This window comes from Ovis canadensis, chromosome 8 (assembly GCF_042477335.2).
Source record: "Ovis canadensis isolate MfBH-ARS-UI-01 breed Bighorn chromosome 8, ARS-UI_OviCan_v2, whole genome shotgun sequence".
NCBI lineage: Eukaryota > Metazoa > Chordata > Mammalia > Artiodactyla > Bovidae > Ovis > Ovis canadensis.
In genome coordinates this window covers 86,265,222-86,289,854 of record NC_091252.1, presented here as the reverse complement: position 1 = coordinate 86,289,854, position 24,633 = coordinate 86,265,222, and the positions used below count along the sequence as shown (strand labels likewise).

At 49.7% G+C, this 24,633-nt stretch overlaps 1 protein-coding gene and 1 pseudogene across 1 annotated transcript; one reads left to right on the top strand and one right to left on the bottom strand.

Annotated features, from left to right (window-relative positions):
- Positions 1 to 8,425: 8,425 nt before the first annotated feature.
- On the top strand, positions 8,426 to 9,689 carry LOC138444987 (protein phosphatase 1A pseudogene; annotated as a pseudogene).
- Positions 9,690 to 10,372: 683 nt separating this feature from the next.
- Positions 10,373 to 21,478, bottom strand: LOC138444989 (UL16-binding protein 1-like). Its single transcript, XM_069598717.1, has 5 exons — positions 21,265 to 21,478; positions 14,245 to 14,508; positions 13,734 to 14,018; positions 12,985 to 13,117; positions 10,373 to 11,806 (listed from the first exon to the last, which is right to left on the bottom strand). Exons 1-5 carry the CDS (start codon positions 21,335 to 21,337, stop codon positions 11,668 to 11,670), a joined length of 894 nt encoding a protein of 297 aa, XP_069454818.1. The 5' UTR covers positions 21,338 to 21,478; the 3' UTR covers positions 10,373 to 11,667.
- Between the last annotated feature and the right edge of the window lie 3,155 nt (positions 21,479 to 24,633).

Genomic DNA, 24,633 nt, shown 5'->3' with positions numbered 1-24,633 from the left:
CTGTCCAGCAGGGAGTTTTGATAGAAGAAAGCTTTGGCCCCTTAACTGTTAAGAATAAGGGTGTAGAACCCTTCAGTAGGTAACGAGACAGGCTGGGACAGTTTGCTACAGTGAGTGTACCTGGACAAAAGTCACATCAAGCATCACAATACAAAGAAATTATAAGGGGCTAAAAATAATTGCATACATGCGCAGCTGGAGAGAATAATCAACAACAAGATACAAATAGACCAAAAACCCAAGGGGATTTCAGAGCAGCCAGGAGCAAAAGCAGGGTACTGGTCATGATTCCTGCACACAGCACCACCAAGGGGGAACAAACACCCAGCTCACCCTCTCTGGCCTGAACCCAGGACCCTCCCCCACCCTCATCTCATATGCAGGACTGGCTCCCCCATCCTCTGGAGCCAGCAACGGAACATGTTACTTGTTTTTGCTCCCTCATGAGCCCCAATAAAGCTTTTTTCCCCCCTGAATTTGTGTCTGGCCTTTTACCAACTTCTATTGATCGAGTCCAGGAGCCCTGGTCAGTAACACAGGAGGGCTTTTGCTGAAGGTCAGGATGCTGCTCGGAGATGGTGTCTCCAATGGGCTTCCAGCAGAAACAGGTGTTGAACATATGCAGATTCTAGGTGGGGATGCGCCGTGTCAGGAACAAAGCAGGCACAATGGTTGATATGAGTAGAGAGATGGGAAGGCCAGCCAGGTCCTGACTGCAGAGAGTATGATGCTGGTTCCCAGAACAGGGCGATCCTAGAGGCAAACACCCGGATGGGCGGCCAACCTGGACACAAACTGCACGACTGAAAGGAATGAGACAGGGAATGCCCTGGGGCTCCACTGGTTAGGACTTCGGGCTTTCACTGCCAGGTGCCCGGTTTGATCACTGGTCAGGGAGCTAAGATCCCAAAAACCAGGCAGCCGACCAAAAAACAAAAAACCCAAGAAACGAAAAGAAAATAGAACACAAGCCGGATGATCAGGACTCAAAACAGCCATCGCAATAGCTTGTCTGGATACTTTGCCCAGTTTCTAGAACTGAGCCAGTTATCAGAACCGAGAACCCGTTACCTGAGAGAGATGCAGTTTCCAGCAGGCGGGCCCACATCACTATGGCAAGCGCAGTGCTGCGGTTCTCTGGCCTTCCCCATCCCTGGGAGTCATGTGGCCATTGACTCCGCTAAGTGCTCACTGGGAAGCAGAAGCCACCCCACATTCCTATGGACTCAGGGTGTGACTCACATCATGTCCAGGGATCTGAAGCATCATCACGGCCCCGCAGTTGTTAATGTGATGCACAAGATGCAGGGTACTGAGTACATAACCGCCCTGCATCCTGCTTACAGGGGTCTCACGGTGTGTGAAGACCCACACAGTGGTTATTTCACATTCTCCAGATTTGAACCAGTGATGGAAAAGTCTCTGTAGTTAGGAATGGGGTGAAGGCTGCCATAGTTGAGAAGTACGAGTACATTCTCATATTGCCTTTCCTTTGCTACAAACAGAATGTTGCGAGACCACCCTTTTCTGGGTAAAATGACAGAGATTAGTGAACAATCATAACCTGAAAGCATGCAGGGCTGTGATCCCTTCACATCTCCTTTTTACATCTGCCTGGTCTAAAGCATTTCTATCAATGGCCGGACACTAAATATTTCAGGATTTGCTGACCAGAGGCCTCTGCAACTGCGCAACTCAGCTGTGGAAGGTGTTCATGGAAAGGACATGAAGGAAGGAGTGTGGCGGGATCTGCCACTGGGACCCTAGGACCCTGCAGCACCCATGACACAGAAGTCCATCAGTGGGGAAAACGTGCCAGAGGTAGCCTGCCTGCCTGCTAGGTCACTTCAGTCATGTCTGACTCTTTGCGACCCCATGGACTGTAGCCCACCAGGTCCCTCTGTCCATGGGATTCTCCGGGTAAGAATACCAGTGTGGGTTGCCATGCCCTCCCCCAGAGACAGCTTGTGACATTCTAATCAGAGCATCACAACCCAGCCCCTCACAGGGTCAGAGGCATGACCACGCCACTTGAGTGAGGAAAGCCTAACATTTAACCATGGCTACTGATATGGTCCTGAGTCTGGTAGAGAAGGGACCTCTGGTCTTGATGAACTGGGCTCATCCACTTGGTAATCGTTACTGAGAGGTCAGCTGTCATAGGATAGAAGTGATCGTGTGGTTTGGCATAAGCAGGGCCACAGGGGACATGTAAGATGACCAGCAGGGGACCAAGACCTGACACCAGAACTGTGGTACCTCCCAATCCTTTGCTCACCTCTGTGGTTACACAGGGTCCCCGTGGCCCCTTGGACCCAGGAAGCCACTCTACAGCAGAGGAGGGGGGCATTAGCCTGTAACTGCAGGACCCACCCTCCTATCACATTCCCACCACCAGAGGCTACAAGGCAGACAGGGCAGAGTTGGGATTCATAAACAGGCAGCCGAGGCAGCTGCTGGATAATTCCCCAGGTGATGAGTCACCCAGTGCTGGGGTTTGCAAACCAGGGCCGTGGTCAGAGGGGTTCCTTTGGTTTTTCACGTTGTCTTTGCCTGTTGTCCCACCACAAACCTGGACGTGCACAGAGACAGACGCCAAAAGGCCTGAAGAGACGAATAGCTTTGTCTTCTGTAGAAGAGTTCCCCAGCTCCTGTCTTAATCAATAGCCATTATAGGCTGCCATCTCCACAGTCTGTGGACGATATGAATGTGGGACCAAAGGGCAGAAGTGGGGGTGCTCCTCCTCATCCTCAAGCCCCATGTCACACTTTGGAAGAATGGGCTCCTGTCGCTCCTGGGGACCAGGCTGGGAGGCTTTTGTTAGGGTGAATCCTCAGGCAAGGGGATAAGATGTCAGTGATGGAGAATGTGATTCATGTCCCTTCACAGGTGGGAAGGTATTGGAGGCCCTGGGCTTCTCCAGATGCAGAGATGTGGAATGAATTTAGTGAGCTGCGGGGGAGGGGCTGTGGCCACTAAGAGGATGTGTCTGGGGAAGGGAGAGCCCGGGAAGGCACCGGTGTTTCATGGCTGGTAAAGAGGCCTGGGAGTCAAGGGCAGGGGGTCGTGTGGAGGAGAAGGGTTTGTGTGGACAGATGAGATGAGTGGTGTGTGCTTTTCAGGGGGTGTCTGGGTTCCTCCCCTCAGGAAGGTCTCCTGTCCCAGCCTTGCCACGGGGGCTCCCACTCCTGGAGGCATGGCTGAGGGGCTGGGAGCTTAGGGATGGCCGTGTTTCCTGCCATGCTCTCCTTGTCCTCTCGCCTCCCCACCTCCCATTGTCTGAGCATTGTTATTTCAACCAGTTTGCCCTTTCGCTGGCCTGAAAGTGGCCAACCAGCCCAGCAGCTGCCAACAAGGAAAGGAGCTGACCTACGGATTGAGGAGGAGGAGGTGGAGGCTACACCATGCCCGTGGGCTCTCTAATCAAGGCAGCTTGGTCCTGCTCTCTGGTTATAATGCATCATCCCCGCCCTCTCCCAGCAGGTTCACCAGGAGCTCACCACCCTTGCTTCGTGGGCACAGTTGGCCTGCAGAAGCAGGACCAGGAAGCATGACTGAAGTTGGTGCCAGCACCCCTTGCCACCTGGAGCCCCGGGGTGACCCACCCTTGGGGAGGAGCCTGGTTGGCCAGTGGAGAAGGGAATCAGTCCCCAGAGTCCTCCCACTGGAGTCTCTCCTGGGGGCTCCCCACACCCTCTGTGGGACTGGTGTTCCTCAAAATTTCAATGATCTGTCCCTCACCTTTCTTCTATCCAGCCCCTTCTCTGGATCCCCATGTTCCCTGTGTTTCTTTTAGCGACAAAAACACCTGTTAAGGGGCTTCCTAGGTGGCTCAGTGGTGAAGAGTCTGCCTGTCAATGTGGGAGATGTCTGTTCCATCCCTGGATGGGGAAGATCCCCTGGAGGAGGAAATGGCAACACACTCCAATATTCTTGCCTGAGAAAATCCCATGGACAGAGGAGGCTAGAGGCATACAGTCCACATGATCACAGAGATACGACTTAGTGACTAAACAACAACAACTCCTGAGACAGGGGTTGGCGAGTCCTCAGCATATACACACTCGGGGCCACCTGCATAATCTCCTCAGGTCCTAAATGAATGTTCAGCCTCTGTTCATTCCTGTAGGTAGCATTTCCCATTGACAAATGTGTAAGTTGAGGCATGGCAAGATGAAGAATCTAGCACAGTCAGAATTTTGTCCCGATTCCTGTTTCTGGAGGTATCTATAGTCCACATCCATGAAACTGCCTCAGGTACTAATTGCAACCTCCCCAGCCCTCCACCTCTGATCTCACGCCTGGGGATGTGGAGTAAGCCCGGGGGTCAGGGGTATGCATGGGGTGAGTCTGGGTGCCCAGGTCCCTGGAGCCTGTGCTCCTCACCCGGGGCCGACCCGGCCCATCTGTGGCGGCAGCCTCTGACTTCCTCCTGTTCTCCCAGTCCTTCCTCCCTGTGGTCTGAGTCTACCAGGGGCTTCCAGGTTGCCTCCTCTGGGGGATTCAACCCAGGCTGTTGCCCCCAGCCCTTCATAAGGGAGTCTCTTCCCACGCAGCTCACCTGGCCCCACCAAGCTCTTGCCCCACCCAACCCTGAGTCCAGCGCACCCTTGTGGGTCTCTTGTCCTCCAACCAGCCTCCTAGCACAGGTCCGTCCCACACAGAGACTCTAGTGAGTCCATTGAGAACCTTCTTGTCTCCTTTGCACCTGCTGATTCACGAGGTTGGAGCTCTCCGTGAGCGGCAGCTGGGTGACCCCAAGGTAGAGCCTGGTGCCAGACTGGGTGTGAGTCAGGGCTTCAGATAAGCGTGCGTGTGGCAATGCAGTCACACAACTCATCAGGATCCCAGGGACCTGCAGTGATTGTCTTAGCCTGGGCTGGCGTCACATGGAGGTGGGGCAGAGCTGAGAGATTGACTAGAGCCAAGCTTTGGCCTCTCCCTGTGTGTCTGTGTGTGTGTTGGTGGGGGGATGGTTTGCCAGGAGGCTCCTGTCTGGAACTCTTTTGGCTGTGAGCCCCAGCCAATGCTAGGCATGGTCTCCAAATGCTGGCCAGAGCACCAGACACTTTGCAATCTGCTGACTGCTGGGGCCGGAAGCAAGTAATTCTGTGCCCGTGGTCTCTAAGAGTGGAGTCTCCATTTCCCACAGTCCTCCAGTGCTCCAGATCATAAACCCTCTTGGTTTCTAAAACAGGAGTGAGGGAGTAGGGACGTGGTGCTGGTTCTCCCAGCGCAGCCCCAGGGCTGGGGTGCCTGATGTAGGGCCAAAACCTCCTGCTCCTTAGGCAGAATGCTCCAGTTTGTGATGACCCCTCTGTTGGAGAGTACCTGGCCAAAGGGTCCTGACTAGATGCCTTCTTTTCTGCTCCTGCCCTTCTCAGCGTGGTTCTTTCTCTATGCTGGTTGTAGAGGGGATGTTCTGCTGGTTTTAGGTCATTTTCTCAAAAAGAGAGCTGTTCTGTATGTGGTGGCAGTTTTGGTGTGTTCATGGGAGAGTGGAGCTCAGGGCGTCCTTCTTGGCCATCTTGATTTTGCCTTTGTGTGATCAATGATCTTTCATGTTAGTATTGCAATTGTTTTGAGCTGCCAGGATCCATGGGCACATTGCCATCCGATATGTGTGTGTGTCCTGACTGCTCCGTTGACCCGTCCATCTCTCTCTTGAGACTCCTGAGTCCCTGAGACACAGCCTATCGAAATTGGGCCAATTAATAACATTACCTCTACATGTCCCATTGACAGGAAGAATCACGCCTCTCTCACTTTAAATCCAAAGATAGAAATGGTTAAGCTTTTGAAGAAGGCATGTCAAAGCCAAGATGGGGGGCCAGAAACGAGGCCTCTTCCCCCTAATAGTCAAGTTGTCAAGGCAAAGGAAATGTTCTTAAAGGAAATCAAAAATGCTCCTCCAGTGACCACACAAAGGAGAAGATAGCAAAACAGCCTTCCTGCTGATACGGAGAATCTTTCAGTGGACTGGAGGAAAGATCACAACACTGCCTTAGGCCAAAGCCTAATCCAGAGCAAGGCCCTAGCTTGCTTCAAGTCTATGAAGCCTGAAAGAGGTGAGGAAGCTGCAGGAAAAAAGAGTTGAAAGCCAGTAGAGGTTGGTTCATGAGTTTTAAGGAAAGAAGCCATCTTCGTAATTTAAGCACAGAGTGGAAGAGAGAGAGTTGATGCCGAAGCTGCAGCAAGTCATCCAGAGGAGCTAATAAAATAATCCTGAAGATGGCTGTCCTAAATTAGAGCTTTCCAGTGTAGAGAAAAGAGTGTTCTATTGGAAGAAGATGCCCCCGAGGATTTGCATGGCTAGCAAGGAGAACTCAGTGCCTGGCTTCAAAGATTCAAAGGCTAGGCTGACTCTCTTGTTAGGGCCTAATGCAGCTGGTGACTTGAAGCCAAGCCTCACTTACCTTCTGAAAATCCTAGTGACTTTCAGAATTCTGCTAAATCTGCTCTGCCTGTGCTCTGCAAATGGAACAACAAAGTCGAGATGACAGCATCTCTGTTTACAACACCGATTACCAAAAATAGTAAATCTGCAGTGGAGACCTAGTGCTCCCAAAAAAGGATTCCCTTCAAGATATCACTGCTCATTGAGAAAGCACCCAAGGGCCCTGATGGAGAAGTGCAATGAGATTCACATTGTTTTCACACCTGGTAACACATCATCTGTTCTGCAGCCCATGAATCAAGGAGTAGTCATGATGTTCAGGTCGTGGCATTTAGGAAACAGTTTCTGTAAGGCTATAGCTGCCACAAATAGTGATTCCTCTGATGGATCTGGGCAAAGTCAATTGAAAACTTTCTCAAGCGAAATCAGGATTATAAGTTCCACCCAAAACATTCGTGATTCATGAACAGAGGTTGAGATTTCAACATTAATAGAAATTTAGAAGAAGTTGATTTTAACCTTCTTAGATGACTTTGAGGGATTCAAGAGTTCACTGTTGAAGAAGTAGCTACAGATGTGGTGAAAATAGCAAGAGAGCTAGAATTAAAGTGGAGCCTAATGTAAAGATGGGACTGACTGTTGCAATCTAATGATAAAATTGGAATAAATGAGAGTTGACTCTAATGGATGAGCAAACAAAGTGGTTTCTTGATATAAAATCTACTCCCAGTGAAGATTCTGTGAAGATTGTTGAAATGACAACAAAGGACTTAGAATCTTTTAAGTTTAGAATAAATTGAGTTGAAAAGGCAGGAGGAGGATTTGAGAGGATTACCTCCAATTTTGGAAGAAGTTCTGCTATGGGTAAAACGCTGTCAAAGAGCATTGCTGCTCAGAGAATCCTTCTGTGAAAGGAAGAGTCAAATGATGTGGCAAACTTCACTGTTGTCCTATTTTCAGAAATTGTGCCACCCACCAGCACCCTCAGCAACCGCCACCCTGATTAGTCAGTAGCTACAGACCCTGAGACAGGACCCTCCACCAGCAAAAACATGGTGACTCACTGGAGGCTCAGATGATGCTCAACATATTTTATTTTAGAAACAAAGTGTTGTGTATTAAGGTCTGGACATTGTTTATTTAGACATGAAGGTATTGCACACTTAACAGACTTCCATGTCAACACAATATTATGTGCAGTGGAAATGAAAAAGTTTGTGTGATTCCCTTTATTGTGAAATTTACTTTATTTCCCTGGTCTGGAACCCAGCCCACAGTATCTCTGAGGTTGGCCTCTATCTACATGGCTTTTAGTCTACGTTTCCCAGCCTGGAACTAACACTTGGATGGCTGCATAGTAGGGTGAACACATGACCTACTATTGGGATATGGTGAAATATACATTTAAAAATCCAGAAAATTTAAGCATCACTTCACAGCTGGACTGCATGTTACTTTAGGAATGATCCTTAAATTCTTTTTCCACAAGAAATAAAGCATTACCATTGGTTTTATTTATAGAATGTGGAGGAATGGGAAATACCATGACACCACCTTATGGCAGAAAGTGAAGAGCAACTAAAAAGCCTCTTGATGAAAGTAAAAGAGGAGAGTGAAAAAGTTGGCTTAAAGCTCAACGTTCAGAAAGCAAAGATCAGCTGTGGTCTCGGTGCCCGCCCGGCTTGCAGCTTCGGGTGCTCCGGCGGCTGCAGCTCGGGAACCGGTGGTTGGGGAGGGGGGGGGGGGGGGCGCCAGGCAGGTGGGGCGCGAAAGCTATGACTCTTCGGCTCTTCCTCCTCCCGGACCCGCTCTCCGCCTCCCGCTCCAACGCCCGGATGATCTGAGCCGCGAGGGCGCAGAGAGCCGGGGGCCAGGACGCAGCCCGGCTTCTCCCCTCCTCCGCCGCCTCCCCGGCCTGACCTGGCCGGCCGCCGCCGCGGTGACCCCCCTCCCGCCCCCTCCCCGGCCGCCGTCGGCGCCGCCGCCGCCTCGGCGGACCAGGGACTTGCCCGTCCGCGGCCGCTCCGCACCTAGAGAATCAAGACATAATGGGAGCATTTTTAGACAAACCAAAGATGGAAAAACATAATGCCCAGGGGCAGGGTAATGGGTTGCGATATGGGCTAAGCAGCATGCAAGGCTGGCGAGTTGAAATGGAGGATGCACATACTGCTGTGATCGGTTTGCCGAGTGGACTTGAAACATGGTCGTTCTTTGCTGTGTATGATGGGCATGCTGGTTCTCAGGTTGCCAAATACTGCTGTGAGCATTTGTTAGATCACATCACCAATAACCAGGATTTTAAAGGGTCTGCAGGAGCACCTTCTGTGGAAAATGTGAAGAATGGAATCAGAACAGGTTTCCTGGAGATTGATGAACATATGAGAGTTATGTCGGAGAAGAAACACGGTGCTGACAGAAGTGGGTCAACAGCTGTGGGTGTCCTCATTTCTCCTCAACACACCTACTTCATTAACTGTGGAGACTCAAGAGGGTTACTGCGTAGGAACAGGAAAGTTTACTTCTTCACACAAGATCACAAACCAAGTAATCCGCTGGAAAAAGAACGAATTCAGAATGCAGGTGGTTCTGTAATGATTCAGCGGGTGAATGGCTCTCTGGCTGTGTCGAGGGCCCTTGGGGACTTTGATTACAAATGTGTCCATGGAAAAGGTCACAGAGAGCAGCTTGCAATGAAGTAGTCGACACCTGTTTGTATAAGGGAAGTCGAGACAACATGAGTGTGATATTGATCTGTTTTCCAAATGCGCCCAAAGTATCACCAGAAGCAGTGAAGAAGGAGGAAGAGTTGGACAAATACCTGGAAAGCAGAGTAGAAGAAATCATAAAGAAGCAGGGGGAAGGCGTCCCTGACTTAGTCCATGTGATGCGCACATTAGCGAGTGAGAACATACCCAGCCTCCCACCAGGGGGTGAACTGGCAAGCAAGCGGAATGTAATTGAAGCCGTTTACAATAGACTGAATCCATATAAAAATGATGACACCGACTCTACATCAACTGATGATATGTGGTAAAACTGCTCATCTAGCCACGGAGTTTACCTTCACCTCCAAAGGAGAGTGCAGCTCAACTTCATTGAACCTTTTAAACATACATCCTCAACTTTAAAGAAGGGCATATATGACGTGGGTGAGAGTGATGACACCAGAGAACTTCAGCAGTACAACAGCTAGGCCAGAACTGATTTTTTGTTGTTGTTGTAAATTTGAGACTTATGTAAACGTGATTTCAAACCATAATTCATATGTTGTAAATCAGACTCCAGCAATTTTTGTTGTATGATTTTGTTTTTTGTAAAGTGTAATTGTCCTTGTACAAAATGCTCATATTTAATTATGAACTGCTTTAAATCACTATCGAAGTTATAAGAAATATTTGGCTTATTGTGTGATGCAACAGATATATAGCCCTTTCAGGTCATGTTGTGTTTGGACTTGGGGTTGGGACAGGAAGAGCAGCAGCCGTGTCAGCTAGACACTCACATATGCACCTGATTATGGAGAATTATTCCAAAATATTACTACAAAGCTGAATATCCAGGGAGTTAATTGAAAACTCTTTTAATGTTCTTGGCAGTGGGATTGGAATTGTTGATAAAGTTGATCCCTTCATTTAACTGTCTTTTAGGTTCTCTCCTTGTTGCCATGAGTATTGCAGGTAATAGAGTATATTCATAAGAATATCAATCTTGGGGCTAAAATGCCTTGATTCTTTGCACCTCTTTTACAAGTCCTTACATTTAATTACTAATTGATAAGCAGCAGCTTCCTACAAATAGTAGGAGACTGCCACATTTTTGCTATCATGATTGGCTGGGCCTGCTGCTGTTCCTAGTAAGATATTCTGAATTCCATTTTATCAATAAAGCTTGATTTAACAAACAAGAAAAAAAAAAAGAAAACAAAGATCATGGCATCCAGTCGCATCACTTCATGGGAAATAGACGGGAAAACAGTGGAAACAGTGTCAGACTTTATTTCTTTGGGCTCCAAAATCACTGCAGATGGTCACTGCAGCCAGGAAATGAAAAGGCGCTTACTCCTTGGAAGAAAAGTTATGACCAACCTAGATAGTATATTGAAAAGCAGAGACATTACTTTGCCGACTAAGGTCCATCTAGTCAAGGCTATGGTTTTTCCAGTAGTCATGTATGGATGTGAGAGTTGGGACTGTGAAGAAGGCTGAGTGCCATAGAATTGATGCTTTTGAACTGTGGTGTTGGAGAAGACTCTTTGAGAGTCCCTTGGACTGCAAGGAGATCCAACCAGTCCATTCTGAAGGAGATCAGCCCTGGGATTTCCTTGGAAGGAATGATGCTAAAGCTGAAACTCCAGTACTTTGGCCACCTCATGCGAAGAGTTGACTCATTGGAAAAGACTCTGATGCTGGGAGGGATTGGGGGCAGGAGGAGAAGGGGACAACAGTGGATGAGATGGCTGGATGGCATCACTGACTCGATGGACCTGAGTCTGAGTGAACTCTGGTAGTTGGTAATGGACAGGGAGGCCTGGCGTGCTGCGATTCATGGGGTTGCAAACAGTCGGAGACGACTGAAAGACTGAACTGAACTGATGACTTTTCTCCTGGATTAGGAAACAGGCATGAAGTCTTAACTTTTCTGCAATATAGAGATGTTGATTTAAGAATCACTATAAAGGCTTCCCAGGTGGTGCTTGTGGTAAAGAATCAGCCTGCCAACGAATGAGGTACAGGAGACACAGGTGACATGAGTTTGATCCCTGGATCAGGAAAATGCCCTGGAGACGGAAATAGCAACCCACTCCAGTATTCTTGCTTGGGAAATCCCATGGACAGAGGAGCCTGGTGGCCTCCAGTCTATGGGGTCGCAAAGAGTCGAACACGACTCAGCACCAATAGGGTAATAAATTATGAAGAGAACCAGTCAATGTAAAATTGTATCCCTTTGAAAATATAATGAAGTTGTTTCTCTGGATAAAGAAACAAAACCCTGAGTCCTGCAAGAGCAGATGTATTTTTCCACCAATATCATCATTTTTAAGAATAAGGTCACGATGCAGGGAAAAGTCTAATTTTCCAAAAACAAGAAGATTGAAAGTGTTATGTTTGTGGTGATCTCTTGTACAAGTAGTTGAAGTATCAGTGCAGAGACTGCATCACTCAACACCAAGAGAACGTGGGAAAGGAGATTTGAAAAAAATAAAGATGTTAAGGAGGATGCTCATCAGATGCGACAAGAGACTCGAGATGGTGCAGCCACCGTGTCGTCATAACTGGTAGACACACTTGGGATTCCTAAGGTCTGGTCCCTTGGCTCTAAAGTGAACGCAGGAGAAGAGCAGCCAAGCAGAGAGTGAGTCCTCAGGCCGACAGAGCCCCTTTTGGGCTTCCTGGGAGCACCACCTCCTGCAGAAAAGAGACAGGTGTTGGTCCAGGGGGCTGAGGAACTCCTGTCACTTTCCTGGGGCTGCCCCTCCCCAACCCCTCCTCCAGCCCCACCCTCACTGAGGGGCTCCTATGTCCTCAACCCCCACCCCCATCCCAGGCCCAGCTGCTTCTTGTCACCTCCTCCTTCCTTCCTGCATCACAGAGTCACCCCAGGCCTTGAACCCCCTGCTCAGGCTCAGGACTGGAGCCAGTGAGGAATCAATCTGCTCCCTTTACTCAGGTCTGGATCCTCCCCGAGGGGAGCCTAAAAGACCAGGGAGCAGGTCCCCAGAGGAGGGGCCTTGCTTCCTGACAGCCTTGGGAGGCTGCAGGGAAACCTCCTTCCTTTGTGCCCCTCCAGACTCTGAGCAGCACACACAGCTCTAAGGACCAGGGTCCCTGCCTCCCATCTCTTCCTGGTCCCCCCAGCTGGGCGCCTCTACCCCAGCTCAGGCCCACCACCCCCAGGCACCTCTGCTGAAGGCTGGGCCGCTCAGTGATGGAGGCTCTGGGTCCCCAGGAGGCTGCTGACATGGAGATGACAGGCTGAACCACAACTACAGCTGCTCCAGGAGCACATGCCTGGCCTCAGCCCTTCCCCCAGTCTCTGCTGTGGGGCTCCTGGCTTGCCTGCTTGACCCACGCCACTTCCTGTGAGAACAGGTCTTTGGAGCTGGGTCTGCAAAGGCCTTCCCACCCCTTCCTCCTGGGATGGAAGCCCGGCCCCTCTCATCTTGGGCCCTGGGGGGGTCCCCTCCCCGCTGACACATCATGTGGAGCCCCCATGCTGCTCTCAACTCCCCTTAGTCCTGCCCTTCCCCTGAGTGCCTGCTGTTCTCACACCACCTACCCTGGGCCCTGCCAGCCAGCAGTCTGTGCTCAGCCAGGGGACTTGGCTAAACCCTTTTAACTTCCAACAGGCCCCCAGCCACCCCCCCCCCTCCCACTTTCCACTGTCATCTGACAGTGAGGACCTTTCAGTACTGAGGCCTGAGCTTGTCTGAGTTCTTGCTCTCAGGTTATATGAGGCCTTGTTCGCCTGCTCATTTCCAGGATGAGGAGGTTCAGTGAGGGGCAGGGGTTGGCTGGGATTTCCCTCCCCGCCTTCACGCCAGGCCCCGTGCTCCTGCTTTCCCTCTGAATTCTGCCCTCAGTACCTCTTCTTGTAAAGGATCCAGGCTACGATGCTTATTATGACGAAAACGGCGAGAACCACAAGGACGATCTTGGTTATGTGGTTGCTGGCTGGGGCCGCGGGCTGCACTGTAGCGTGGACTGTGGTTGGTGGTGCTGCAAGGAGAGTAAGAGTGAAGCCCTTGTCCAGACCCTAAACTCAGCAGATGCCTCCTCGCCCCCCTGACTCAGTACCCCTACTGTGCAGACAGCTTGCACCCATCACATGGAGGCCCCTGTGATAGATCCTCAGGCGAGATGGGGGGAGGGGAGGAGCCCAGTCCTCACGAGGCTCTGACAGCTAATGGGGGAGCAAGGTTTCCAACACAGCCACTCAGTCCTGCTGTGACATCAGAGATGGAGACCTGAGGATGCAGTCCTCAGGAGCTACAGCAGAGGCGGTATTGACAGATTTCCCGAAGTAGTATAGGTGACATTTGAAAGAAGATTCTGGAAAGAGGGTACAGTGAGAAATAAATCCCAGAAATCAAAGAGATGTCTACAGGTTTGGGGTCAGCAAAAATCCATGTTCAGTCATCCAAAGGCCTGTGCTGTGAGGAGAGACGTCAGGAGTGGAAGAGGAAGGAGGATGACAGAGCATCCCCGGGCCATTGCTCTCCCAGGAACAACTCACCTCTGACAGATCACATTCTCAAACACACACACACACACACGGGAGTGGGTCCATGTCACCATGAGAGGACGACCACTTTCTCCTACTCTTCTCACTTACCCGAGGTCTTCAGCATTTTCTCCCAGCGCACCAAGAAAGCCTGAAGCCAGGCCCGACAGTCTCCCATGGAGACCTTCTTGAAGAAGTCGGTCACAGCCCTGTCATTCTCCCATTTCTCTTTCATCTGTCTCCCTCCAGGATGAACCATTGTCCAGTGCCCATTCTCCGAATCAAAGAGGAGGCACAGTTGTCCATTGAAGCCAAACTCCCAGGATGCATTGGTGTGTCCATTGTCTTCACGCCAGCATGTCATCCTGGCCTGCAGGGTCAGAGGGCCTGATCCCACTGAAGGAAAGAAAGAGCTCAGCCTCTGGGCTTGACAGATTCTTACCCACCTGGGTCCACCTTCCCTGGGCCCAGCTAATCTGGCCCTGGTCTCTCCTGCAACAGCTGCTGTTTCCACTGGACTACTAGGGAAGGACAATATTCAATTTTTTTTTTTTAACCTGAAAACAGTGGATGCAGCTAAGCTCCCAGTCTACTCCTCCTGCATTTGGATTTTCTAACTCACCCTTGTCTGTGTGTTTCTCCGGTGTAACGTCAGGCATCTGCCCCTTGAGCAAGTCTCCAGTGTCTCTGAGTGTGTCAGTCTGTGTTTCCCAGGCGCTCATACTTTTCACTTCCTCTCCCAGTGGACCAAGGTACTTGATCTGAGCTCTACCACAGTCATAGGAGACAAAGACCTTTTGATCAACTTCTCCTTGAACCTCACACCATGGCTGATCATCTCTGGGCTGAGGATCAATGGTGACATTATAGGAAAGAGAATGAGCGTCTGTGAAGGCAAAACACAGTGAGGGTGAGATTGGGGAAAATAAGACCCTGAGGCCCCTTCCCCCAGTTATGTGAGAGGGGAGTAAAGTGCAGGGCGGGCTGACAGAGCAATGACATCCCACAGCACACACCATACAGCCAGTGCCCCTCCTCTCCTTGTGGAGAAGGAGGAGTCTCCTGCCTGGCAAATTTCACACATCCTGGCTGTGTCCCCTTGTCCACCAGGTCCGTTCCCAGCATCATAACCTTTGCAGAGACGTGCCAGGCTGCTCTGCAGGAAAAGTCTAGATGACAGAGCACTGTCAGAATCTAACTCCAGGTCCTGTGAGAGATGGGGAGCCTGTGGGGATTCCCCTGAGGAAGCAGGATCACAGGGAGAAGGGCAAAGAGGCAACGGGTGAGCACAGAACCCCAAGTTGCAGAAGGAAGAGTTAATAATTACGGGTCATAGGACTTAGTAAGGCTGGTGAGATTTTGCTGCTCTCCCACTAGGATGGGTCTCGGGAGCCTGGAGAAAGGCCTGGCCCACGTGGCATGAAAGAGAAAGTCCATAACTTCCGAGGCAGGTGGTAGAGGAGGGCATCCAAGGCTCAGAGAAGTGAATGTGCCAGGGCAGACACGGAATGAAAGGGCAGGAAAGTGTCCAGGCCACCAGGCACCATGGGAAAGCCTGATGGAGTCTATGGAGCCCGAGAGGAAAGCGTGGATGAGAAGCATCTCCAACAGCTCAAGGATGACTTTTGTGGAAATCAGGGATAGTGGTAGGAGACCGTGTTGCCGTGGGCTTCCAGCAGGAACAGGATGGAAAATGGGGAAAAAAAAAGATTCCAGGTGGAGTGTTGTATGTTAGGAGCAAAGTTGGTACAATGGTCAAAGTGATTAGTGAAAGTCGCTAGTCGTGTCTGACTCTTGTGACCCCCATGGACTATACAGTCCATGGAATTCTCTAGGCCAGAATACTTTGGTGATTAGCCTTTCCCTTCTCCAGAGGATCTTCCCAATTCAGGGATCGAACCCAGGTCTCTCGCATTGCAGGTGGATTCTTTACCTACTGAGCTATCAGGGAAGCTGAAAGTGATTAGAGAGTCCCAATGCCAGCCAGGGCCTGACTGCCGAGAGCACAATGCTGGCTCAGAGCACAGGGTGATCTAGAGGCAGAGAGATGGCCAGTGAACCTGGATGCAAACTGCTTGATTGAGAGACAGAAACCAGGGAGAGACAAACAGAAGACTGGATGATCAGCAGGCTGAAAGCAGCCATCCCTCCCAAACACCCCTACCAAAATTCCCAGAACTGAGCTACTTCTCAGAAGGCATCACCAGAGAGAGAAGCCACGTCCCAGTGAGGAGGGCCCTTTCATCACCACAGCAAGTACAGAAGTCCTTCCATTCTCTCCCGATGAGCCACATGGTTATTTACTGGGGTAAGTCAGTCCAATGCTCTGGCCACCTGATGCGAAGAACTGACTCATTGGAAAAGACCCTGATGCTGGGAAGGATTGAGGGCAGGAGGAGAAGCAGACGACAGAGGATGAGATGGTTGGATGGCATCATCAACTCGATGGACATGGGTTTGGGTGGACTCCGGGAGTTGGTGATGGACAGGGAGGCCTGGCGTGCTGCGGTTCATGGGGACGCAAAGAGTCAGACACCACTGAGTGACTGAAGGGAGCTGGAACCACTCCCACATTCACATAGGACCCAGTGTGTTACTAACATCATGCACAGGACTGTAGCATGATCATGGCCTCCGTGCTGTGAGGTGATGCTCCGAGGACCAGGCAATTAATAGACACCTGTCCCAGGTCCTGCTGACGGTGGTTATCTCTGGGTCCACAGATCCATTCAGTGTCCACTGCACATGTCCTGGACTTCTGATATGAATGGACAGTCTGTGTTGTTAGTAAACTACCATGGGTGAGGGGACCATAGTCGTGAATTCCACATTCACTCTTCTGACCCTGACTCCCCATCGCCTGATACTACGTGTAAACAACATCATCTCCTGGAGGAAATCATGGAAACGAGTACCAACCTACAGTCACCCTAGGCCTGCAGAGCTGTGGTCCCTATCTTATCTCCACTGAATTACCACTGAGGTCCTAGGTTCCCTCTAATGGTACATATGAAACATTTCAGGCTTCGCAGACCCTAGGTCTCTGCTGCAACTGCTGTCCTGGCACAAAAGTAGTCACAACTGATGAATGATGAGTGTGGCTGGACCTGCTTCTTGGGCAGGTGACCCAACAAAACCGGTGACATCACAGCTATCTGTGTTTGGAAAGGTGCTACATGCTGTATGAGGCATTTTACTTGGAGGCTCACAACACAGACTCCTAGTGTCCTGAAGAAAGGACACACCACCAGCAGTGAGAAAGCCCATACCATTCAGCGTGGCTCCTGGTATGGCCCTGGGGCCTGGCAGAGATGAGGCCTCTGGTCATGGAATGTCAGAGTTGCCCAGCATGATCTGGGTTCACCAACCCCTAACCATTAGTTCAGATAGGCCATCCGTCATAGGATAGAAGTGATTATGTGGCTTGGCATAACCAGGGCCACAGGGAACAAAGAAGATGTACCAGCAAGGGGACCTAGGCCTGACACCAGAGTTGATACAGGGCCACTATCCCCTGATCACATCTGTGACTTCATGTAGTGTCCCCTACCGCTCCTTGAACCAAGGAAGCCAGTCTACAGCAGGTGAAGGTGAAGTCGCTCAGTCGTGTCCAACTCTTTGGGATCCCGTGGACTGTAGCCTACCAGGCTTCTCCATCCACGGGATTCTCCAGGCAAGAATACTGGAGTGGTTTACCACTTCCTTCTCCAGGGGATCTTCCCAACCCAGGGATCGAACCCGGGTCTACTCGCATTGGAGGCAGATGCTTTAACCTCTGAGCCACCAGGGAAGCCATCTACAGCAAGGGGGTGCATTAGCCCATAACAGGCAGATCCACACTCCTATCACAGTCCCACCACCAGGAGCTACAAGGCAGGACAGGGTACGTTTCTGGTTCATAAACAGACAACTGAGGCAGCTCTTGGATGATTCTCTAGGGAATGGGTCACTCATTACTGGCGTGCGAAACCAGGACCATGCACAATCTGGTTCTCAGTTGATTTACACATTATATTTGGCTCCTGCTGCTCCACAAATGCAGAAGCTCCTTTTGCACCCAGACACAGATACCAAATTGCCTAATGAGACCTTGAGATTCACTTTCTTCTGTAGAAAAAAAAATCTGTCAACTCCTACCTTAATCAATAACCATTATAGGCTGATGCTGTCCCAATTCCTAGACACTATGAATGTGGGAGCAAAGGGTAGAAGTGGGGATGCCCAGCCTCACCCTCGAGCCCTGTGTCACACTCTGGGAAACCCTGTTCCTGTCCCTCCTAAGTTAGGTCCTGGGGGCCAGGTCGGGGGGTTTTGCTGGGTGAGTTAACAGACAAAGGGATAAGATGCCAGTTGAGAGAGGGCATGTCTAGACTCTCTTGAAGAGATAGGAAGCTGTTGGAGGCCCTGAGCTTCTTGGGATCATGGAAAAATGGGTAATAAATGGTCTTGTAACCAAAAGGGCCCTAGGGCACCTTAGTGGGAAAGACCCGTCCCCCATGGTCTCTGTCTGCCTCTTGTTTGTAGAAAAGGTTTAGTCAGCCAGGCCTCCTGTGAGTCTCAAAATGGTGGTTTCAGAGTTAAGGATTAGAACATGTGAAGATGGAGAAAGGAATACTCCTTAGGCTGGGAAACTGGTAACAATTTAGACTGTGAGCAGCCACAGAGCAGTGTCATGAAATTCCCAGTTCCCTGAAAGACAACAAAGAGCTGACACAAGCCTCAAGATGTTTCTACAGGAAGCAGACCCCCAGCACATCAAAACTGCTGGCTGCAAGCACGCAGACCCCCAGACTGGTTGAAACCATAAGTTAGGTGGTGCTCAAACGTTCGCCTTGTGCCAACCAACCTGACCGTGCTCAAGATGCTGATGCGCCCTGCAGCAGCCACCTCTGCCCCCTTTCTAACCTGGAAACTTGGAGGCAGTCCGAGGACATTAGGTCACTATTTTCCCGGGGCTCCTGAGCAAACCAACTTGTCCTTTTCAACCACTTGTTACCTTCATAGGTGGTAGGATGTGGGTCATAACCAGCTTCAGCTAGTAACAGCCTGAGCTGTCTGGGAGGAGCTTTGACTCCAGGGCTAGGCATTGAGCGCCTTCCTCATGATGCATATGTAATTTAAAAAAATAAATAAATTGAATTCTTTAATTTTTTCAAGTGTTTTAAAAAATCCATTTTCTACTTAAGCCAGCCTTGAAGATAAGCACAAAATCTGTTTACTTTTTGTTTTTTTCTACGCAACACAACTCAGGCACCCATTCTGTGCATAGTAAAAGGGATTATTTACTATTGACCTGACCCAAACCCACTTCTGGCACTGAGAAATGCTAGGGTCTGCCAAATTTAAGATGTTTCAGTAAATTCCTCTCCTACTTTCCCCAAAGTAAGACAGCAGAACTCCTCTGTATTAAAAAAAATTTTTTAAGGCAACTTTCCATGAAAGAGCAGTTTCTGTTTCTATTGCATTTTTCTCCTTTTTTTTCCTTCTGGCTTTTAAGTTTTCTTCCTCCAACACTGCTTTTTCTTGTACAAGGCTAGAGCATTTTTTCATTTTCTTTTCCTAAGACAAAGTATTTCATCTTATAGACAAATAATTCCCAACTAGTGATAAATATTAAAAAAAAAAAAAAAAGAAAGAAAGAAACTTAAGGGTTTCCCTGGTGGCTCAGCAGGTAATGAATCCACCTGCAATGCAGGAGACCCCAGCTCAGTTCCTGGGTCAGAAAGATCCCCTGGAAAATGGAGAGGCTACCCACTCCAGTATTCGTGAGCTTCCCTGGTGCCTTAGATGGTAAAGAATCCACCTGCAATGTGGAAGACCTGGGTTCAGTCCCTGGGTTGGGACGATCCCCTAGAGATGGGAAAGGCTATCCGATCCAGTATTCAATCCTGGAGAATTCCACGAACTGTATAGTCCATGGGGTTCCAAAGAGTCAGACAGGAGTGAGCAACTACTCATGGCACATTCAAGGATGAATCAAGTACATTACTCTGATGAAGTAGAAACTAAAAAGCACTTGGCCCTAAGCTAGTCCAAGTATTTGTGTTGAAACAATCTTAAAAACTATTTATTTTATAACATTGTTTAAAAATTTCTTGGTCACAAAAGTTATACAAACACTTTCAGTTCAACCTAATGAAGGTGATATCTAGAAAATATTCCACATTATTAAGTCTGTCTTAGAAAGTTCAGATGCTATGGCTTTCCTAAGGCACAGTGTTCTGGAAGACAATGTGCTTCTGTGGTGCTGGGTGATGTATGTGGCTGCCTGGCTCCAAGCGGGCTTCAGCAGGCACCTTCCCCCTGACGCTGGGGGACTGTGAGAGGACAGTCAGACACAGGCCCCCAGGGCTGCATGGAGCCCTGTGAGACACTCAGCCAGCTGCTGGAACTGGGCTTCTCCTCTGAATCTGAGGCCCAGCACAAGCCATCACATTTCGTAGCACATTTTCCTTCCTTTCAAATTTTTGAAGCAGGGAAGTTTTTGAAGAACTTACTGTCAATACTAATACTGACAATTGACAGACTAATCCTGTCAGTGTAACACGGCATTTAGTATCATAACCTCATCATCTACTTTGCAGAGAAGGAAAGCTAGAGCCAAATCACTGATACAGGGCCTGGAAATCCCCTCCCCGTGCCCCTCGCACCCCCACCCCCACCAAGCAGAAATGCTGGCCTGGGGAAGGTCCACGAAACTGTCCACTTGGAAACCTGCTTATACTCAACTTGGACTCTGCAGGCCACGTGAAACGCAGGACATCTGTTTCGCTGGGTACTAACAGGTTAAAGGATAGACGTGGTGCCCAACAAGATCAATTCTCTAATTAAAAAAGTTCTGCATATAGACCAATGGGCCAGCGCACGTGGTCCCTGCACAGGTAGAGGCTCGCACCCGCCCCGGGTCCGAGGTGGAGCCGCGCAGGGGAGCCCAGGAACGGGGAAGGAACTGCGCCGCAGAGCCCTGGGATCACCAGGGGAGCCGCGCAGCGGAGCTTCGGGGTCCTGGGCTGGAGCCCGGGGACCGGGGTGGAACCAGCAGCCGCGGCTCGGACAACAGCAACTCAAGCACGTTTAAGCCGGGAGTGCGCCGCCGCCGCCGCCGCCTGGGCACCCGGGTCGGCTCTGCGTTTATAACTTACCGCCGGGAAAGAGCGCGGGTCCTTCAAGGGCCAGGAGATGGAGGGACCAGAAGGGTCTCTGTTGCACAGGTCGGGGCGGGAGGGTGTGCTTTGTGGGGTGGATCTGGGTCCCTTCTCCCCGGGAAGGCCGACTGGTCCCAAACCGCCCGGCTCCAGGGCTCCCACTTTGCAGGGGCGGGCTGGACCCGTGGGGGTGGGGGTGGGGGCGGTTCACCGCATTTCCTGCCGCGTCCCGGCCGCCCGCTTCTCCCAGCGTCACCTCCCAAACTCCCGGCATCACTACTTCACCCAAGGCGCCCCTGTTCTGGCCCGGAGAGCCGGCAAGAAGCCGGGAGGAGCCTCCGAGGAGAAAAGGGGCCGAGGGAAGGGAAAGAGGAGGCGGCGGCGGCGACACCATGCAAGAAGTTTCGCGAACCCCGCGGACACCACCCCCATCCCCTTTTCGGGTCAGAACCCATCCAACCTCCTCGCGTTCCCCCGCAGGTTCATCCGGAACTCACCGCTGGACGTCCCGCTGAACAACACAATCCGAAGCAAAACGAGGAAGCCAAGACCGCTCTTGGAGTCACCCATCTCTCCCTTTGCCACCTGGATCCCAGTTTTGCAAGAGTGCGAGGCTGCCAAGTCAGAACCTGAGATCCTCTTCAGCTAGCCGGCAGCTGCGGTCTGGACCTCAGCCTCGGCGCTGACTGCCTGGGCGGTCCCTCCGCCGACGGGCCCCGCCCCGGTTTCCCCTTGGAGGCTTCGCGCCTGAGTCTGGGCTGGGCACTCTTGCTGGGCTCGGGGGTGGGGCAGGTGGGGCCGTCCTGCTGTCCGCCCAGCCCTGCAGCCCTACTCCGCTCTCACATAACTGGGGGAGGAGGCCTATGGGTCTTTTTCTCCCAGCCTCACCCTCACTGTTTTGCCTTCACACATGCTCATTCTCTTTCCTATAATTTCACCATCAGTCCTCAGCCCAGACCTGGACAGCCGTGGTGTGAGGTTCAAGGCCAGGTGGACGGAGAGGTTTTTCTCTCCTATGACTGTGATCTTGCTAACATCACGTTCATGAATCCTCTGGGAGAACTCTGGAGCTGAGGTCCCTATCGTTTTCTGAGAGTTAGAGGGGAGCCTGGTTGATATATCCCCTAAAAATGTATTGGAGATGATCATTCTGAACAGGACTAACACAACAACAACCAAAAGGGACGGTAATGAAAGGCTGTCTTGATTCCTGATGTCTATTTTTATCTTATGTTCTTTCTTCATTTCCATCCATGGACCAGAGCTCTTCAATTTGTACTATTTATGCAGCTGGGGAGGCTCCCTTTAGCGATCATTTATCTCTTACTGAGATAAAAGGTAAATATAAAATATATTTATAATATCTATATTATAAATATATATAAAAACATATATATATATTAAAATGGTGGATTGGGGGGCTTCCCTGGTGGTCCAGTGGTAAAGACTCCATGCTTAGACTCTAGGGGTAGGGTTTCAATCCCTGGTTAAGGAACAAGACCCTACATGCCTCATGGCACAGCCAGAAAATAAAAATGATGCATCTTAATTTCTATCCGGGGAAACTAAATTTTAAACCTTAACCTTTAAATATTAAAACTAAAAAATTAATACAGTCCATTAAAGAAAATGCACAATATTCATTAAATTAGAAGTTCAAGGTGACATGGGGAAACAGAGTACAGATTCAAAGGAAGAAAAGATCATTAGTTACTGAACTACATGATGAAGTGTTTGAGGCAAATGTTGTATTGTCTTCAAGTTTGAAATGCATCAAGAAATAAGATACATTACTCTTATGAAGATACAAACACTGCAGCACCACGATCTTGGACTTCCTCCCTACAGAACTGTAGAAAAACCTGTGTTTGCTGTGTAAGCCATCCAGTCTGTGGTCCTCTGTATGGCAGGACCAGCTGACTAGTATAGGCTCCTGTGCTGTGCTGTGCCTAGTTGCTCAGTCCTGTCTGACTCTTTGTGACTCCACGTACTATAGCCCTCCAGGCTCCTCTGTCCACAGGGATCCTCCAGGCAAGAATACTGGAGTGAGTTGCTAGGCCCTCCTCCAAGGGATCTTCCCAACCCAGGAACCGAACCAGGGTCTCCTGCCTTGCAGGTGGATTCTTTACCAGCTGAGCTACTTGGGAGCCAAATATAGGCTCCTACACTCCTACAGAGACTGGGAGATGCCAGTACTATCTCCTTTAAAACTTCAGATTCAAAGAGATGGCTCCCAAGGCCAGCGCTCTAGAGCCTGCAGGCCATAACTGCCGAACCCAATACCATGACCACTGAACCCCATATGCCTCAGGCCAGTGCTCCACAGCAAGAAAAGCCACCTCAGTGAGAAGCCCAAGCACTGCAACTAGAGAGGAGCCCCTGCCAGCTGCAGCAGGAGAAAGCCTGCATGCAGAAACATAGGACCAGGGCAACAAAAAAGAAAAATCTGTCACAGATGCCACTCCAGTATTCTTCCCTGGGGAATCCCTTGGACATAGGAGCCTAGCTGGCTACAGTCCATGAGGTCTCAAAGAGTTGGACATGACTTAGGGACTAAACAGCAGCAAGGGAAGTTATACATTATCAGATAATACCCAGTAGGAAAGCTCATGTCACATAGACTGGCAAATCAGTATCCTTCACTGATTCCTTTTCCACTAGGTGTATAGCTTGTCTTACTTTCTCATTCTTCCTTTCATCTGGGTGGGCTTGGTTATAGAGTGTGCTAGCGCATTTAAGTAATAAATGGCCTTAGTAAGTCACCTTAAGAGAAAGAAAGAAAGAGATGGCGCCCAGGGCTTTGAGAAAACAGTCCTGAGTTGTAAAACTGGTAAGAGAAAAAGTGACAACAAGATTTTGAAATAAAATATTCTAAGAAAAGGGAAGTTAGAGGCCTAGAGCTGGGAATGAGCTCAAGCTTCATCTCAAGTTTAGTCCAGCTAAAAGAAATATTAAGTTTATCCTAGTCACACTTCTCAAAAAAAGCCAGTGGAAACCACACAGCAACTCACCTAAGGAAGAAAAAGTCCTCAATAGTGAGGATAAAGGAGGTCAAACCAAAGTCTCCAGAATGTCAATAAGATACAGACTAGCAAGTGATCACGATGACGATGATGATAAAAACAAAAGATGAATTTGATTCTGATATTTGCACAGACCAAAAAAAAAACATGTGGGTTGAAACTTCATTTCTGTGTTAGAATAGAGGGATATTCCTCTATTATAAAACAGTAATAATAATAGGAATATTGTAATATTCCTCTATTATAAAACAGGAATATCCTGTCCCCTGACAATATTTCAGCACATAATTTTACCATCTATTGATGATCCTGGACTGATAACATATTCATTAACACTAGAGAACAAGCAGTAACTGAACTTGTAGTCATTCAATATATATTTATTGGACTCTTGCTGAGAAATGGGAACTGGGCAGGAACAGAGACAGCAGCTGCCCCTGTTGACCATCTCCTCACACAGTGTGGCCAGGATCTCTCTCCGTGTCAACCACACTCTTCATCTGAACCATGGAGCACAGTAAATGAGTTCAGTGACTATTTCCTTAGTTCATCCCACAAGGATGGCATGTAGCCAGAACCACTTTTAGATGTCTGGATGAGAAGTTAATTCACTACACACTGTGAAATTAACTCCATACAGCGGTTCTTCCAATTAACCAGATTGATGAAATCAGATGGAAGGGGGTTCAGTTATTCTGAGAACTCATTTTCTGGGTGTTGAGTATAGACCGTGGGAAAGTTTATGACCGGGGAGTCCAAGCCAGAATTCCCTCTTCTCCTCCTGCTTCTGTCACACCTGAGACAGGCTGGGACCTGGACTAAGGTCTCATCAAGCATCAAAAT

Coding starts and splice junctions, on each gene's coding strand:
- LOC138444989 (XM_069598717.1), bottom strand. CDS start 21,337: ATGGGTGACTCCAAGAGCGGTCTTGGCTTCCTCGTTTTGCTTCGGATT. Junction 14,509..21,264: donor GTTCAGCGGGACGTCCAGCG/GTGAGTTCCGGA, acceptor TTGCCTTCACAG/ACGCTCATTCTCTTTCCTAT. Junction 11,807..12,984: donor TGGATCCTTTACAAGAAGAG/GTACTGAGGGCA, acceptor TCTTTTCTGCAG/GAGGTGGTGCTCCCAGGAAG.